The sequence below is a fragment of the Pristis pectinata genome, chromosome 24, assembly GCF_009764475.1.
Source record: "Pristis pectinata isolate sPriPec2 chromosome 24, sPriPec2.1.pri, whole genome shotgun sequence".
Lineage (NCBI taxonomy): Eukaryota > Metazoa > Chordata > Chondrichthyes > Rhinopristiformes > Pristidae > Pristis > Pristis pectinata.
The window spans coordinates 29733651-29753172 of record NC_067428.1 but is presented as its reverse complement, the minus strand read 5'-3'; the positions used below and the strand labels follow the sequence as shown (position 1 = coordinate 29753172).

At 43.8% G+C, this 19522-nt stretch overlaps 1 protein-coding gene across 3 annotated transcripts in view; it reads right to left on the bottom strand.

The window, feature by feature from the left end:
• The window catches only part of LOC127582454 (phospholipid-transporting ATPase IC-like), a 114923-nt gene that overhangs the window by 57550 nt on the left and 37851 nt on the right, over positions 1-19522 (bottom strand). For 2 of the 3 annotated variants that reach the window (XM_052037718.1, XM_052037719.1), the window contains exons 6-15: positions 17101-17199; positions 14275-14336; positions 12982-13054; positions 12822-12892; positions 10454-10536; positions 8377-8535; positions 7606-7694; positions 5779-5972; positions 2165-2373; positions 1029-1060 (exon numbers count right to left, since the gene is read on the bottom strand). In XM_052037718.1, coding sequence (XP_051893678.1) covers positions 1029-1060; positions 2165-2373; positions 5779-5972; positions 7606-7694; positions 8377-8535; positions 10454-10536; positions 12822-12892; positions 12982-13054; positions 14275-14336; positions 17101-17199 — 1071 coding nt within the window. Of the gene's footprint in view, positions 1-1028; positions 1061-2164; positions 2374-5778; positions 5973-7605; positions 7695-8376; positions 8536-10453; positions 10537-12821; positions 12893-12981; positions 13055-14274; positions 14337-17100; positions 17200-19368; positions 19392-19522 lie in introns of those variants that run through there. The other variant, XM_052037720.1, reaches the window with a different exon arrangement.

Genomic DNA, 19522 nt, shown 5'->3' with positions numbered 1-19522 from the left:
ACTCACCTTTAATAATCCCATTTACCAGCCCTGGTGACTCAAGCTCTGATCTAATGCTTCTTAAATGTTGTGAGACCCACCATCTCAATTTCAGATTCTAACCGCCCTGTGGGTGAAAAATTTCCTCTTCAGATCCCTTCTAGTCCTCTTAGCCCTTACCCTAAATATATGCCCTCTGGTTTTAGACACCTCTATTGTAGAGCAAGGAACAGTACAGCACAGGAACAGACCCTTCGGCCCACGATATTGTGCCAAACTAATTAAACTAGTAAATGAAAGCCTAATTAAACTGGATCCTTCTGCCTACACAATATGTCCATATCCCTCCATTCTCTGAATATGCATGTTCCTATCTAAGAGCATCTTAAAACACCTCTATCATATCTGCCTCCACCACCACCCCTAGCAGCACATTCCAGGCGCCCACCGCTCTCTGTGTAAAAAAAAAACTTGCCCCGCACATCTCCTTTGAACTTACCCCCTCTCACCTCAAATGCATGCCCTCTAGTATTAGACATTTCGACCCTGGGAAAAAGTTACCGGCTGTCTACTCTATCTATGCCTCTCATAATCTTATAAACTTATTTCGACCCTGGGAAAAAGATTATGAGGAAAAACTTCCAACTATTTGTGCTCCTCATAAATTTTGTATACCTTATATCTTGTTAAGCATCTTTTGATAAAGTGCTCATCAGTTAGTTCAGTGTGTTCAACCATTTATTGGGTCTTTGACTCCCATGCATATAACTTGCCAAAATCCCCAAAGTCCCAATGTGCAAGAGAACCTTCCAAATTACACATCAAACTGCTGCTAGGTACACATCAAAAGCAATGACTGCTGCATTATGCAGCAGTGATGTTATTTCTTGACAGCTCCAGTAAGGTTGTGTGTTGAGAGGAAAGATGGATGGGTGCCCCGTCCCTTCCTGTTCTACTGTGTGGGTCGGGAAACTTTACCTGCTAAATTAAGACTTGGCCAAAATCATAAGCTGATCCTTACAGAATAATTCTCATTAATAAGTACTTACCTTTGCTATTTTGCCATCATCATATTGATTACCTGAAAGTCAGAGAATTCAACTTTTAGGTTATAAAAAAGGAATTTTTTTTAAAAACAGAATGTTCACAACCCACAGTAACGTTGTATCGCCTGGGAAGGAAAGGCTTCTTCTACCCTCTTGCTTCCACAAACCACACAAAGCCACTCCTGGAATAGGCAAACCCACAATGGTTTTAATCTCTTTAAAGGCGGCAAATACGTATTGGTGAAATTCCAGAAGATACTCTTACAGCCTCCACTCTTCACTGCTGCCTGGCTATTGTCTCTGGGTATCTGCTTGCCTGTTGCTTATTGGTGGCTTCCTAGCTGCTGCTCATTGGTGTTTGCCTACCTGTTGCTCATTGGTGGCTTGTGGTGTTGCTCATTGGTGGCTGCCTACCTGTTGCCTTGTGGTGTTGCTCATTGGTGGCTGCCTACCTGTTGCTCATTGGTGTTGCCCAATCATGACTGTCTGCCTGTTGGACATTGCAATTCCAAGAAGATTAGCTGATTGGTCTGCAAAACCCTAAAACCTTCAATCCCATTCCTGTACTGCCATTTAACAGGCACTTTACATTCATCATCAGGGGATTCATTTTATATAACTAGCACCACCATAAACACTGCAGTATTTTATCAGATTAACCAGCTGGTCACCTCATTTGTAGGACTTTGCAAAGCATTAACCAGCTGTCAAGTACCTTACATAACAGTGTTAGAACTGTAAGAGTAATTCACGGACTGCAGAACCATCAGAATGTCCCGAAGATATGGAAACTATTATAAAAATGCATGGAGACACAAGAGATTGCAGATACTGGAAATATGGAGCAACACACACTGCCATCTACTAGGAAAATACATCACCGCTAAGCAAAAGATAAATTCCTTCTGTTTTTTTTAAGGACTCAGCTAAATTTGAATCTAAAATTATTTTTTCTTTGAATAACTTTACAAACAAAATTAAAATGGAACTGCAAATCATCACAAGTATTTACTGTTTTTAAAGACCTTCAGAAAATAGTTTCCCTTATTCCTCTGTTCCAGGCTCCTGGACCATTTCTATTACAGACCACACTTGGGGAAAAGGAACATTTTTCCTCATTCACACACATTAGAAATTACCATAGATCTGGCCACCAATGCAGCATTTCTTAAACGCCATGACGTTTTGGGTCAGAGTGCCTGTTTTATCTGAGAAAATGTATTTGATCTGACCCAGTTCTTCATTCAGGGTAGTTGTTCTTGCATTGGCTGGAGTGTCTCTCTCTTCATAATACATATTCATGTCCCAGTTAATGAAAAAACTCTGGGCCACATGGAGAAGTTCAAAACTGGAAAAAAAAGATAATTTCTTTAAAAACACAGCAAGTGGTTCAGATGAATGCTGAGAAGTTTGTCCACAATGATATTCAAGTAAAGTGAATTCGGACAAATTTACAATTATTTGAAGCAGCTCTATTGACTTAGTTAAACTGTATTTAACACTAAATATTTTAAAACAAAAACATTAAGATGAAGGGAAATGCAATTAATATATCAATGTTATTCAATCAGACATAAGCCCGCTAACATGTATAAATGCACACTGCAGAGCATTATGTAAAGAACAGCAGAATCAGATTTATTATCACTGACTTAGATGATGTGAAATTTCTTGTTTTGCAGCAGCAGTACAATGCAAAGATATAAAATTACTATAAATTACAAAAATAAATAAATAGTGCAAAAAAAAGGAATAACAAGGTAGCGTTCATGTGTGGCGACTCACCGTCTGCGCAAGCGAACCGGCTCGGCAGTCGGGGCACGCGTCATCGGAGCTGCGAGGCCCAAGGTGGCGCTGGGCCTTCGTCTTCCCCGAGCGACGGGGGAGAACCCATGCGCGCGAAAAGTTTTGATGACGTAGCGCGTACGTCATTACCGTTTTCGGAGGGCAGGAACCGCACCGCTTAAAAGGTCCGCACAAAGCGGGTAAATAAATCAGTTTTGTTCCACAGCTTGCAGACTCGTGTCTTTATTCTCGCATTGCAGTAGCAGCCGCTACACATGGACCATTCAGAAATCTGATGGCGGAGGGGAAGAAGCTGTTCCTGAATCATTGCGTGTGGGTCTTCAGGCTTCTGTACCTCCTCCCTGATGGTAGTAACAAGAAGCAGGCATGTCCCGGATGGTGAGAGCCCTTAGTGATGGATGCCACCACCTCTTGAAGATGTCCTCGATGGTGGGGAGGGTTGTGCCTGCAATTGAGCTGGCTGAGTCTACAACCCTCTGCAGCCTCTTGCAATCCTGTGCATTGGAGCCTCCATACGAGGCTGTGATGCAACCAGTTAGAATGCTCTCCACCGTACGTCTATAGAAATTCGTAAGAATCTTTGGTAACATAGCAAATCTCCTCAAACTCCTAACAAAGTAGAGCCACTGGCGTGCCTTCTTCATGATGGCATCAATGTGTTGGGCCCAGGATAGATCCTCCAAGATGTTGACGCCCAGGAACTTGAGGCTGCTCACTCTCTCCACTGCTGGCCCCTCAATGAGGACCGGCGTGTGTTCTCCTGACCTCCACTTCCTGAAGTCCACAGTCAGTTCCTTGGTCTTGCTGACATTTAGTACGAGGTGAGCAAACCAATTCCTAGAATCTTCTCTATTCGGCAACAAACAATCTGTTGGGTCCTGATGCAGGGTTTCGACCCAAAACGTCAACAATTCCTTTCCTCCCACAAGATGTTGATCGACCTGCTGAGTTCCTCCAGCAGTTTGTTGCGCCAGATTCCAGCATCTGCGGTCTCTTGTGTCTTCTCTATTCAGCATTGGCTGTCGTTTTCCAATAGGTGACACCTCCATGTGTTTAGCAGTTTTGGAACCCTTATGTTCCAGGGAAAATCTGACCATCCGAGGAACAGCCCACGGCTCTCTCACCAGAGTGAATGGAATGGTAGCCCCAATTCCATGAGCTTCTACTTTCTAATTTGGTGAAATAGCTCCCTCTACTGGACCTTGGTACGATTTACAGACATGATCCCAGCACTCACTTCCACAATTGGAGTCAACAATCACTTGTGCTTGACACAAATTGTTACCTTATATAGCCAAGCCCTCATTGCAAAACCATCAGCTGCTCAGATAAGACAACAATGCCAGCATTCAGGTTTCTGAATTTGGAGACGGATACTGAGATATTCCTGGGAATCTCTGGCCCATCGCCCCTCAGTGTGGAGAAGCAAGGTATTGAGTACCTCGAGGCCCTACATAAATGGCAGAAGGAGCACACCACACAAATTACCCAGCCATGCACCCTGGCCAGCACCTCATGTTCCACCAGTGAAAGAGTCTGCCATTTTCACACTGGCCTCATCAGTTGCCTCAGAGCCACAAAACAGATATCTTTATTAGTCACATGTACATCAAAACACACAGTGAAAGACATCTTTGCGTAGAGTGTTCTGGGTGCAGCCTGCAAGCGTTGCCACACTTCCGGCGCCAACATAGTATGCCCACAACTTCCTAACCCGTACGTCTTTGGAATGTGGGAGGAAACCAGAGCACCCGGAGGAAACCCACGCAGACAATGGGGAGAACGTACAAACTCCTTACAAACAGCAGTTGGAATTGAACCCGGGTTGCTGGTGCTGTAATAGCGTTACGCTAACCGCTACACTACCGTGCCTGCCCCAAACCAAAGGAGAAGCAAGTTGTCCTTCATTCTTATGGACTGCCAAAGAAAATCATCTCCTTTTTCAAAATCTTGGTGTGCCCTAAACTTCCTATTATCTGTCTGAGTATGTTCAATCTGTATCTGGGCCAGTTTGTTTTTTCTTCAGAAAGGGTCTTGACACAAAACAGCGACCATCCCTTTCCGTCCACAGATGCTGCCTGACCTGCTGAGTTCCTCCAGCAGTTTGTTTTTTTGCTCCAGATTCCAGCATCTGCGGTCTCTTGTGTACCTCTTTTTTTAAGAAAGCTCTTGATTTTACTAACCATTCATTGACACATGGATGCAATCACAAAGAAGGCATGCCAGCGGCTCTACTTCCTTAGGAATTTGAGGAGACTTGGTACATCACCAAAGACTCTTACAAATTTCTATAGATGTACGTTGGAGAGCATTCTGACTGGTCGCATCACAGCCTGGTACAGACTCCAACAGCCAGGATTGCAAGAGGCTGCAGAGGGTTGTAGACTCAGCCAGCTCCATCATGGGCACAGCCCTCCCCGCCATCGAGGACATCCTCAAGTGGCGGTGTCTCAAGAAGGTGGCATCCATCACTAAGGACCCTCACCATCCGGGACATGCCCTCTTCTTGTTACTACCGTCAGGGAGGTGGTACAGGAGCCTTAAGACCCACACTCAACGATACAAGAACAGCTTCTTCCCCTCCGCCATCAGATTGCTGAACGGTCCATGAACACATGAACACTACTTTGTTATTCCTTTTTTTTTGCACTATTTATTTATTTTTGTAATTTATAGTAATTTTATATCTTTGCACTGTACTGCTGCTGCAAAACAACAAATTTCATGTCATACAAGTCAGTGACAATAAATCTGATCCCGAATCATCTTCCTTTTTAAACTTCTGTTATTGATGAAGAGTTTAAATCAAACAAATAAATTTTGCAAGATATTTTCTTTGTTTCCTTCTCCATCCACTGTTATAAATTACTGGGGAAAAGGATAAACCATTTTAAACATTCTTTGTAAGTTGATGTGCCAAGTTACAAATGGACAATGAGTTGCTTACGTGACATAGAGTGACATCGGCAGGATGGAGTTCATGATGATAATATGTCCCCAGAAGGACAAAAATCCCCGATATCCTGGACTGAAATTTTCGAGACTAGTGACGAGGTAGGGAGCTTTCTTTCCGACATCCTTCTCCCAGACAGCAGATCCAACAGCAAGTAAGAAAGATACGCTGCCAAGTATCAAGAGGACCTGGAACATTAAACAAATAAAATTTGGAGACACAGGAGACTGCAAATGCTGGAATCTGGAGCAACACTGAAAAAGCTGGAGGAACTCAGCAGGTCAGGCAGCATCTATGGAGGGAACTGGACAGTCGATGTTTCGAGTCGAGATCATTCATAGTCCAGATGAAAGGTCTTGACCCGAAACGTCGACTATCCACTTCTCTCCATAAATAAAATTTGAATTGGAAATGGTTTTTTATTGTCACTTGTACTGAGGTAAAGTGAAAATCCTGTCTTGCATACCGTTCATACAGATCAATTCATTACACAGTGCATTGAGGTAGTACAAGGTAAAACAATACAGAATGCAGTATGAAGTGTCACAGCTGCAGAGAAAGTGCAGTGCAGGTAGACAATAAGGTGCAAGGTCAAACAAGGTAGATTGTGAGGTCAGGAGTCCATCTCATCGTACTAGGGAACCATTTAATAGTCTTATAACAGCGGGATAGAAGCTGTCCTTGAGCCTGGTGGTGCGTGCTTTCAGGCTTCTGTATCTTCTGCCCAATGGGAGAGGAGAGAAGAGAGAACGTTCTGGGTGGGTGGGGTCTTCAATTACTTTGGCTGCTTTACCGAGGCAGCGAGAGGTATAGACAGAGTCCAGGGAGGGGAGGCTAGGAGAAGTTCATTATTTGATTGTTTTTTTTAAGCTCGTAATTAAAGCTGCAATCCCAATAACAGAGAAATAAGTTGACTATGCATAAAAGGAACAGGTAATTCAGCCCCATTGGTTGAATCTGGAACCTTAAACCTCCTGCCCTTCTTACATGTCTACTCAATCAGTAAAACTTTATTGTATTTCTGACCAACTGCAGTCCTCTGTTGAAGGTGCTCCCACAGTGCTGTTGGAATGGGAGTTAGACCCAGTGACAATGAAGGAACATTGACATATTTTGAGTCAAGCTGGTGTGTGATTTAGGGGGAAACCTGCAAGCAGAGGAGTTCCAACGTGTCCTTGGAGTAAGGAGTCTCAGCCGGCAAGGTGATGTTGGAATAGTCTAGGTCAGTAGCTGAAGTATGTTATGTAGGTGACAGAGCAACAGTGCGCTTGTGGTGACTGGGGTGCAAATCAAGGGAGATTTCATCTTCTGGTTAGTGGAATGATGTCAAAGGGGGTATCTGATTTACAATGAGGTGTCAGTGTGGAAAACATTGAGGATTTCTCTATGTGGCAACTTGTCTCTGATTGTTTCTTTTTTTGCACTAAGGTCTTGAATTTGCACAGTCTATTTTTCACTATCTTGTACTATTTATGTGTAACATGTACGTTTTTACCTACGTGCCTGTGATGCTGCTGCAAGCAAGTTCTTCTCTGTACCTGTACCTCACTGTACTTGTGTACATGACAATGAACTTGACTCGACTTGAGTTGTTGGAAGTTCACGACTTGGAGTCATTGAGTTAGGGACCAATCCTGATTTCAAAAGAGACTGTGTGTTTACAACATACAAGATACAGGGGTCCATGGCTGAGGAAGGGTAACGGGGTTAGCTTTCAGGTCTATCTAGTCAAAGAATGACATGACATGAGATACCTAAAAGTCCACTTTGGGGCTGTGGACTTTTAGGATTATTAAGCTGGTAAACAAAATAGATGCTAACCAATAACACCACACGGTTCATGAGACGCTCAATTCTGGTTTTCTTCAAGGTGTATCTCCCACTGTTTCTCATTATTTTTGTATCCACTCCTGAAAATTAAATGATACATAAGACAAGCTAAATCTCTGACTAAAACGTTTGAATTACCGACATTGCCAACTAAACCCACTTGTTCGGATTGTGTCAGCTACTTATTGGAACATTGTACCAGCCCAAGCCAAACTAGTTCCACCTCTACTCAAAAGGTGAGCAGGCAGGGTGCAGCTACGTTAGTGAGCAGAAAACTTACGGCTAACTTTGTGCAATAGAATAAAGTTCTCTCAACATCATTTCTGTTAAAGGTAAGTTAGCATTAATCAGGGGAGAAAGAGATACAAAGTATACTCCTGACATAGGAGGCCATTCAGTCCGTCAAGGTCATGCCAGCTCCCAACAGAACAATCCCATCAGTCACATTACCCCCTTCTTATTTCCCTGTAGCCCTGCGACTTACCCTTTCCCATATGCCCATTAACTCCCCTTTGATTCTTTTGCCACAAGGTAATTTAGTCACCAATTAACTCACCAGCATGACTGTGGAATATGCACAACTGTGCAGCCCATTGTATCCACCCACTATCATAAACACCCTCCTCAAGTCTATTGAGTCTGTTCCATCTCAACAAAGTGCTCCTTAATACAAACCTTCCCCATTTATCTATACCACAACCCCAAACACACACACAAAACTACTCACAGATATGCAGAGGTAAATACCACACAGAAAATTACCTGCAAATATAACCACCGCATAACACTTCTCTGTATTTCGTATCCTGCAACCTCGTAATAATATCTTCTCATTATCGAGTGAGTACTCCTGGTTCTGCCAGTACAGTGTCCCTGTGAATGAGTGCAGGTCACTGTTTGGCCTTTCACACATTATTCTACCTGTGAAACAAAATGTATTGATTAAAAGGCTGGGAGGATCTTTGCACCTAAGCCACTAAACTACAAAAACATCGTTTCTTGTAAGATACCTCAAGTAAACATTCAAGTAAACAGTAGAGTTTGCATTAACATTGTTTATGGACCAGCACAATTTGCATTTACCTTTTATCATAGTGAAACATCTCAAAGTGCAAATTCATTAAGCTTTATTAAATTCATTCCCTAATTTACAAATGTACAATTTATGATTTTTTGCTATATCGCTGTTGACACTTCAAGGTATGTCTTCAGATAACAAAGCTATTTAATGAATAGTGCATCAGTCATGGTGGATAGGAATGCATCATGCCAAAGTTTTTATAATGTATTTCATCAGCATTTCTGATTTATAAAATTTTGCTTCATGAAATGTTTTCCAGGAACGTACCCCTTTTGTAAATCAAGGAATGGTTGTAATTCTAATTAAAGAAAAGTACACAATTTCACTTGCCTATCCCACAGAGGTTGGCGATCTCATTCAAATCAGTGGGGCCACGGTAAAGGGCCAAGGATCCTGGCATTTTCTCTATACTAGGGGCTTTGCTCAGTCAAGGTATCATTGGGTCATTTTTCAAATGTGCATTGATTTCTAGCAGTTGAATTGGAATTCTGTGGGACACATCAAACCATCCAGGTGCCTTGAACAACCACTCATTCCTTGCCTCCTGTGGCATTCCCCTTCCGTCATCTCATGCACTTGAATTCCACCTTTTATCTCCCACTTTGGCATCCAGAGCTGGAGAATCCCCACGAGAAGAATCCAGTTTGATGTTGTACCCTTACAATGCTGCAGAAATTTGTAGCACCCGTCTTCCACGATGGCTTTGTCTGACAGCAATTCAGTTCATCCCATTCCTCACAACTTTCCCCACAGCCCTGCATTTTTTCCTTCAAATACATATCTAATTTTCATCCGAAAACCAGGATTGAATCAGCTTCCCCCTTTCAAGCAGCCAGTTCCAAATCATCATTAGATGTGGCCAAGTGCTGCCCTTGGCTTCAAGCCACCTCCAATCGCCGCCCTCTGATTCCAAACCCTTCCACCAATGGAAATAGCTTCTCGTCATTCAGATGACCATCATGACGTTAGAACATTCCTTTCACTTTTATTTAATTGCCACTGTGAGGAAAATGTCATCATTTATCGCACAAGAGCTTCATAAGACAGGGTCACACTTTGAGAACTAAGATGTAGAAGATGGCCAGGCACGGTAGTGTAGCGGTTAGCGTAATGCTATTACAGCGCCAGCGACCCGGGTTCGATTCTGGCCACTGCCTGTAAGGAGTTTGTACGTTCTCCCCAGGACTGTGTGGGTTTCCTCCGGGTGCTCCGGATTCCACCCACATTCCAAAGACGTATGGGTTAGGAAGTTGTGGGCATGCTATGTTGGCGCTGGAAGTGTGGCGACACTTGCGGGCTGCCCCCAGAACACTCTATGCAAAAGATGTGTTTTGATGTACGTGTGACTGATAAAGATATCTTATAGCAGTGATGGCTTCTAGTCTGCATTCAGTGTGGCTTTCTCTTGGTTCATATGGGCTTAAGGTGTACAGGTAGTCTTCTTATTCTTCCCTGCAGCAAGGGGAACAACCTCAGTTTATCCCCATTACGGGAATCCCAATGAAGGACTTCGAGCCAAAGCATCTACAATTCCTTCCCCTTCCCCCACCCCCCACGGTGCTGCTCAACCCACTGAGTTCCTCAAGCAGTTTGTTTTTTGCCCATTGATCCCCATTTCTCAGCCCTGACACTGGGATTTGCAGAATGAGGAGGTCACTCAAACTGTTCTTCTCCAGGACAAACATGATTCCAATAGAGATTCCATCCAAATCACTTCAGCTCCCGAGAGAACGTTCTACAACCGTAATGAACACTCACCATCAAACTTTGCTAGCTGGTCCAAGGTGTTCACCTTCGTGTGTGTGGCACTCAGTGCTTGCCTGTACTTCAGGTTGGTTTCACTGTAAGGGAAAATAATTTCATTCAGAAAGGCGGAGAGACAAGAGACGGCAGATGCTGAAATCTGGAGCAAACAGCCAAAAAGCTGGAGGAACTCAGCGGGTCAGGCGGCATCTGTGGAGGGAAATGGACAGTCGATGTTTTGGGTTCTTTTCCTGATGAAGGGTCTCGACCCAAAAAGTTGACCGTCCATTTCCCTCCACAGATGCTGTCTGATCTGCTGAGTTCCTCCAGCTTTTTTTTTTAGGCGTTGCTCATTCATAAAGCTGTTGAATTAATCAAGTCTTTCATGTTTCAATTAATACGGTCAGACTTTATGAAATGGAAGGAGAAATCCTTTATCATCTTAAGTCCTTACCAGGGGTGGAGTTGATAAATCTAGTTAAACTAGCCTCTAATTTGAAACCAGTGGTGGAGAGCAAAGATCTCTAAGAAAGCAGCCCACAAAGTCCTAGCAATCTGTGTGGCAAGCATATGTCATTCCAGACATGTACTCCTGACAGGTTTAAAAACAGAAAATGTTTGAAACACTCAGCAGGTCAGGGCACACCTGTTGGAAGAGAAACAGTTAACGTTTCCGGTCGAAGACAATTTGTCAGAACCCGTCCCTCGAAACGTTTCCCTGTTTCTCTTCCCACGGATGCTGCCTGACCTGCTGAGTGTTTCCGACATTTTATGTTTTTACTTCAGATTTCCAGCATCTGCAATTTTATTGGATTCTCGCTAACTGCTGACAGGTGTCATTCACAGGACTCCTTGGCCTCCAGCAGCAATGACCATCAAGCTGGCTGAGCTTATATTAAAGAATTTGTGGAGAGAGAAAGATAGATTTAATGTTTCAGCATTTGGCTTTTGCATCAAACCCAGGTCCTTGGGAGATTGCAGCACTAACTGCTGCACCACCACGTCACCTGCCTGTCCACAGTCAAGGAGAGGAGGCTCGAGATTCTCAGAGTTGTGAAGAATTCAGATCCTGGAAGCCTTTGCTTTGAGTGTAAGATGGGCAACATTGTCTAAGACAATGGAGAGGCAGGAGACCGCAGGTATTGGAAGCTGGAGCAACAAACAATCTGCTGCAGGAACCCAGCGAGTCGAGCAGTATCTGTGGAGGGTGGGGAGGAATTGTTGATGTTTCGGGTAGAAACTCTGCATCAGGACTAAGAGTGAAGAGGTGAGGCGGCCAGCGTAAAGAGAAAGGGAGTGCAGAGAAAGGAGTCCGAGGTGACTGGCGGACAGAGGAGGGGTGTGAGATGGCAAGCAGGTTGCGCCAGGTAGGGGAGGCGAGAGGGGGTGGAGATGGAAGACAGTGGCGGGTGAAATGAGGGAGAGCGAGAGGGAGAGACAGAGACAGCAGGGTTATCTCCTTATCCTGCTTATCTGGGAGCAGAAAGCTGAGTACTTACAGCGTTCTCTGTCTGTACGTTACATTTGCAGCCAGCACAATACTCCCTCCAGCAGCCGTCTCCTGTCTTCACACTCCCCTCCCCCCATCTTGCTCCATCTGTTCTTTTCCCTTTTCTCCCCTCTCTCTGTCTGCCTCCATCTATCCTTCAGCTGCCACTGTCTCCCATCTCCACTCCCTCTCACCTCCCCTACCTGGCACTGCCTGTCTGTCATCTCACACCCCTCCTCAGTCCACCAATCCCCTCTGTATCCTTTCTCGCCACTCCACCTCTCCTCTTTACACTGGCCACCTCGCCCCACCACTCTCAATCCTGATGCAGGGCTTCGACCTGAAACGTCGACATTTCCTTTCCTCCCACAGATGCTGCTCGACCCGCTGAGTCCCTCCGGCAGAATGATTGTCTAAGACAAAGGGCAGTAAAAGACCACGGGAAAAATGGCATCAGCCTTTTTAACAAGGGGGTGATAAAACTGTGGCAGAAAATAATGAGAGGGATTTAAAAAGATCTGGAAGAAAATAAGCAAAAAACTTATTGGTACTGCAGTTAATTTGGATAGGTAGAATAGTTGAACCAATGGCTTTCAAAGTAAATCCGACCTTATCCCTTGTACTTGGTAAGTAGATGGGAAGAAGGTGTCAAGTGATCAGAAACTTGGTAAGTTTTTTTTTACTTCCTGAAAAGTCATTAACACAGTGACAATTTCTGAAGACATTACTAACCTAATTGACTACAATGAAAAATTTCAAACCAGTCTACTGCATTAATAGTTTCATTTTACCACCAGATGTTCTGATGATATCCTTGTAACAGTGTTACTGTCAGTAAAATTCCACCATAAGGCAATTAAATCAAAATACAATCAGCAAATGCAAAATGCTCACCCATCAATTTCAGCAGTTTCAACATAACACAGGCTGTTTGGCTCCGAGCTAGACAGCAAGAAGAGATCAGCCTAGAACCACAAACATGAATACTCTTTGAGATACTTAAACTCTGTACCTGCAAAGAATAAAGAATGTATATCTTTGAAACATAACTCACTGGGACAAACTCATCCTTCTTCAGACAAACCACATCACCTACTTGGAGTTCTTTCCATTTTGCAGACTTGAAACTATAAAAGTAGGAAAAGAAACTTGAATTTATATAGCACCTTTCATGACAGGGCATCCCAAAGCCCTTTACAGCCAATCAAGTCCTACTGAAGTATGGTTGTAATTGTAATATAGGCAGATGAGCAGTCAAAATACACATATACAAACAACAAACAAATAATGCGGCAAATAATCTATTTTTAGTGATGCATCTACAAGCGTCCACGATGACTGTTTTGCCCACCTACACTAATCCCATTTGCCTACAATAGGACATTCCAAGTTATGAAGTGTGGGTTCATCAGATGGCACCAGAACGTGGTGACTCTTCGTGAGACAGCTTCTGCAGATCCATTCATTACATTTGTTATAATCGTTCTACCCTTCTAAATCGCAATTCTAAGACTTACTGTCTTAAATCTACTTACTATATTCTGCATTGTCGACCTGCACTGCACTTTCTCTGTAACTGTAACACTATATTCTACATTCTGTTTCTCTTTTTACTACCTTGATGTAATTATGTACGGCACCATCTGTCTCGATGGCACGCAAAACAAAAGCTTTTCACTGTATCTCATGACAATAATAAACCAATACCAATGTATTGGGTTGGGCAGTCAGAGAAAACCCTCCCCGCCATCGAGGACATCCTCAAGAGGTGGTGCCTCAAAAAGGCGACATCCATCAGTAAGGACCCTCACCATCCGGGACATGCCCGCTTCTCATTACTACCATTGGGGAGGAGGTACAGGAGCCTGAAGACCCACACTCAATGTTTTAGTAGCAGCTTCTTCCCCTCCACCATCAGATTTCTGAATGGTCCATGAACACTACCTTGCTATTCCTCTTTTGCACTATTTATTCATTTTTTGGTAATTTATAGTAATTTTTAAGTCTTGCACTGTACTGCTGCCGCAAAACAACAAATTTCACGACATACGTCAGTGATAATAAACCTAATTCTGATCAATTGCTCTTAAAGTGGTGCCGCAAAATCTATTACACTCACCTGAAAGGACAGGTGGGAATTCAGAAGCACCTCCAGTGGTAGAAACACACCCAGTGCTGCACCTTTGGATTGTGAGCACAATTCTCTGAAGTGTGACACACCCATAATCTTCTAATTCATAGGAAAAGGTAATTGCTTCTTTTACCCAAGGCTGATACCTGTGCAGTGATAAGTATCAGCTCCCGATATCCATTAATCAGAGCCAGGATGTGTTGACTGATAGCTTACCTCTTCCCCACAAGCACATCGCATGGTCTGTTGTTGATCTCTCTGTCACTTTTATGACGTGCCTACAATACAAAGCCAAAATATCATCCATGGTATTTGTTACTGTTTCCTGCTGCAAAGTTAAAGAATATCTATTGTATAATATTAAGATAAAAATAAAATATTTATGTCTGTGAAGACAAACCAAATACACCAGTCAAATGTGAAATATAATTTGCAATGATTAAATAACAAGCATGTCTAATTTAAAGACAGAGATACGAAGTCCCAGTGCATTTCTATCACGTTTCATCAGGTGAACTACAAGGAACATTTCATCCCTTATAAGTCAATGCAACGAGAATTAAATAACATATAAAAGAGTGGGAAAAACCCGAGTAGCTTAAGTTCTCCACTCCGGTGCGGTTGTAAAGGACGCTGGTGAAGTTGCACTTGGAATATTGTGTTCCGATTTGGTTGCCCTGTTATAGGAAAGATGTTATTAAACTGGAAAGAGTGCATAAAAGATTTACAAGGATGTTGCCAGGACTTGAGGGGCTGAGTTATAGGGAGAGGCTGGACAGGCTAGGACTTTATTCCTTGGAGTGTAGGAGACCGAGAGATGCTCTTAGAGGTGTATAAAATCACGAGGGGCATAGATAGGGTGAATGCACTCAGTCTTTTTTCCCAGGGTTAAGGAATCAAGAACTAGAGGGCATAAGTGAGAGGGGAAAGATTTAATAGGAACTTGAGGGGCAACTTTTTATTTTTACACAAAGGGTGGTATGTATGTGGAACGAGTTGCCAGAGGAAGTGGTTGAGGCAGCCACAATAACAACTTTTAAAAGACAGTTGGACGGGTACCCGGATAGGAAAGATTTAGAAGGTTATGGGCCAAACACTGGCAAATGGAACTAGCTTGGATGGGGCATCCTGGTCAGCCCCGACCAGTTGTGCCGAAGGGCCTGTTTCCTTGCTGTACAACTATAATAGTGAAGAAGAGGAAGATCCTCACTTTACTGCACAGGATTGCAAGAATTACCAAAGTAAATTGAGAACACTACAAATCAAAACCTGACTAGAGGATCTTAAAGTGAGGTGGGGCAGCCAGAAGCTTTTATTACTACAATAGAAGATAGTTATTAGCTGTGACCTAGCCACCCCTGAACAGAGCCAGTCTGGGAGCGGATTCCACACACTTACTACAGGCTACAAACCTTCTCCTGCTCCTTACCGTCATCTGACACAATGGACCAAATGACTCCCTTTAATGCTACGATATCCACAGTCCCATATAAAGACAGTTCCAACTATATTTTCCCACTAACAGGCAGGTTGCAGGAATATGTTATACTCAGGGTAATAATACAACACATTTGACTTCCCAAAACTATCTTTGCTTGGTAGCCTGTTTTATGTGTGATAACAAACAAGATTCTGGAGGAACTCAGCAGGTCAGGCAGCAACTGTGGAGGGAAATGGACAGTCAACTTTTCGGATCGAGATCCTTCAACAGTTGAGATGAAGGGTCAGAGACCCAAAACGTCAACTGTCCATTTCCCTCCACAGATGCTGCCTAACCCGTTGAGGTCCCCAAGCATTTTTGAGGCACAAGAAAGATTGCAGATGCTGGAATCTGGGGCAAGACACAAAAATCTGGAGGAACTCAGCGGGTCAGCAAGCATCTATGGAGAGAAATGGACAGTCAAAGTTTCTGGTTGAGACCCTTCATCTGGAACCAAAACGTTGACTGTCTATTTCTCCCCACGGATGCTGCCTGACCTGCTGAGTTCCTCCAGCATCATCATGTTTTTCATCTAGATTCCAGCATCTACAGTCCTTTGTTTCTCTATCTGACTTAATGTAGCATTTGATTTCTTCTGAAACATGTCTTGTTGATATCTATTCCACAAGTGTCTCCCATCAAAAAATGCAGTGTAACAATGGCTGTGGAGATAAATGTCAATTGTCCAATTCCCTCCATAGATGCTGCCTGACCCAGTGATTTCCACTAGCGCGTCTTGTGTTGCTCCAGATTCCAGCAGTCACTAATGACTCCATCGTGCAATGCTACTTCGCAAGCCACGGCTGATGCAGCCTTGACTGGCAAAGTGAACTAATCGTCTGCTGCTGAATCAAGACTGCAATTCAGCTCAGCACTGAGGTTCTGCAGTTATTGGCCATTTGGTAGCAGATTAATCTAAAACTGATAATTAGTTTATTATTGTCGCACGTACCAACAAGGACGGCTTCTAATCCGCTGTTATACGACTCTTGAATGGATCTCTCATGCAATAAAAATGAACTCTTGATCTAGATGGAAAACACGACGATGCTGGAGAAACTCAGCAGGCCAGGCCACATCCGTGGAGGAAAGCAGGTGGTCAACGTTTCGGGTCAGGACCCTTCTTCCAGACCCGAAACGTTGACTGCCTGCTTTTCTCCACGGATGCTGCCTGGCCTGCTGAGTTCCTCCAGCAGCGTCGTGTTTTTCATCTAGACTCCAGCATCTGCAGTCCTTTGTTTCTCTGAACTCTTGATCTCTGTCTTCTTCATAATGGCCCTTGCACTTTACTGGTCTACCTGCGCTGCACTTTCTCTGTAACTGCAACACTATATTCTTCACTCTTTTTTTCCTTTGCTACTACCACGATGTACTTATGTATGGAGTGATCTGTGTGGATGGCACGCAAGCAAAAGCTGTTCACTGCTGATCAAGCATTTGATCCCCAAATCTTCTCTGGCAGACAGTTAATCTTTCCCTTAGGAAGCACTTTCACCATGTTAAAGGCACTATATAAATATAGTTGGGCGTTCTTAGTTGATAATGGTTGGGGAAATACTTACAATATCGTCATAGATGTCCTTGACTGCTGTTACTGCCAGGACAAACGTCAGTGGAATCATTGTGGTGTACCAAGGCAACGTGGAGATCGCTGGGATGGTCTAAACAAAAGGAAGCACATTGAGATGAGAAGAGAGGAACCTCCAAATCTCACATCCCAATCCCGAGAAACCTTTTCAACCTTTTTCTTGTCTCACTGGATTTATACGGAGCGACATTATAAACACGATAAAAAGATTCTCCGTCTCAGGGATATCAGGGCAGCATATTTAATTCTGCACAGAATAAACCAGATAAAACTATAATCTGCTTCGGAACAACACCGCAACTTCCATTTGGACACATTACAGCCTTCCAGACTCAATAGTGAATTCTACAATTTTAGGTCACTCTTTCTCCGAACCAGTTCTGCTGTAGGTTTGTCCACCTCTAATGTTAACTCTGTTCTTCTCTCTCCACAGACACTGCCCGACCTGTTGGGCATTTCCACCAGTGTCCTCGTGTTTCATTCTCTGTAATAGCCTTGTGCTGATCATCAGGCACCCATTTACACGAACTATGACTAGAGTCATGGAGCAATACAGCAGGGATACAGGCCCTTCGGCCCAACCATTCCATGCTGACCATGGTGCCCCCCCCCCCCAGCTAGTCCCAATTTCCTGCATTCAGCCCATATCCCTCCAAGCCCCACCCCTCCATGTACCTATCCAAGTGCTTCTTAAAATGATCCTGTTGTACCTGCCTCACCCACTTCCTCTGGCAGCTCGTTCCATATACCCACCACCCCCTGCGTGAAGAAGTTGCCCCCTCAGGTCCCTTTTAAATCTTTCCCCTCTCACCCTAAACCTATGCCCCCTAGTTTTGGACTCCCCTACCCTGGGGAAAAGACTGTGACCGTCCATGTTAGTGACACCTGTCATAATCTTAAACACTTCTATATGGTCACCCCTCATTATGTTGGGGGAACATGATACAGGGTTAGTGTGGGGTTGGTGTATATGGGTAATGAATGGTCAGCGTGAACTTGGTAGGACAAAGAGCTTGTATCTATGCTGTTTGATTCTATGACGTAACAGCTAGTGATAATGTCTCAGCTTGTCCTTTCTGATTCATCAGCCACTCCAATTACTCCAGAGTTTTTGCCTGTATAGCTTGTCGGAGTTAGGCATATAAATATAGTTTTCTAGCCATCGAGCTTCAAGTTCCTGGGAGTGAACATCACCAAATCCTGGTCAAATCACGTAGATGCCACGGCCAAGAAAGCTCACCAGCACCTCTACTTCCTCAGGAGGCTAAAGAAATTCAGTTTCGCCCCTTTGACACTCACCAAGTTTTATCGATGCACCATAGAAAGCATCCTATCTGGATGCATCACGGCTTGGTACGGCAACTGCTCTGCCCAGGACCGCAAGAAACTGCAGAGAGCTGCGGACACAGCCCAGCGCATCATGGAAACCAACCTCCCCTCCTTGGACTCTGTCTTTACCTCTCACTGCCTTGGTGAAGCAGCCAGCATAATCAAAGACCCCCACCCACCCAGGTCATTCTCTCTTCTCTCCTCTTCCATCAGGTAGAAGTTACAGGAGCCTCAGGGCACATACCAGCAGGCTCAAGGACAGCTTCTATCCCACGGTGATAAGACTATTGAATGGTTCCTTTATACGATGAGATGGACTCTGACCTCACAATCTACCTTGTTGTGACCTTGCACCTTATTGCAGTGCACTTTCTCTGTAGCTGTGACACTCTACTGTTATTGCTTTTACCTGTACTACCTCAATGCACTCTGTACTAACTCAATGTAACTGCACTGTGTAATGAATTGACCTGTATGATCGCTATGCAAGACAAGTTTTTCCACTGTACCTCGGTACAAGTGACAATAATAAACCAATACCAATATTCAGACTAGTTCTAAAGTGTAGTATTATACCCAGTGCCAAGCTCAAATCTCACATCTCTGTCATTTACCTTCATGACAACAGTCAGTGGTTCTACTTTTCTTAAGTCACCCACTATTATATTGAAAAAAGTGAACACTTGCTCCAATCTTCACTTGCTCCAATCTTCACTTGCTTTTGCGAACATGATAAAAATGGTGGAAACTTTGAAGGCCTTGATTCACTCTATTGTTTTCACTTTATTTGCTGAATTTAATGCTTACCCCTAAATGCCTGAGATAAGTGGCCTTTTAAACCACAAGTGTGCCACTTTTCTTGCTTGAACCAGCATTCAGAGGGCATGTGCCTCCCTCCATAGCCTTTGTTTACCTTTCAGCGGTGACACTCAGTTTGCTTTGGAACAATGGAGACACAAGAGACTGCAGACGCTGGAATCTGGAGCAACAAACAATCTGCTGGAGGAACTCAGCGGGTCGAGCAGCATCTGTGGGAGGGGAAGGAACTGTCGATGTTTTGGGTCAAA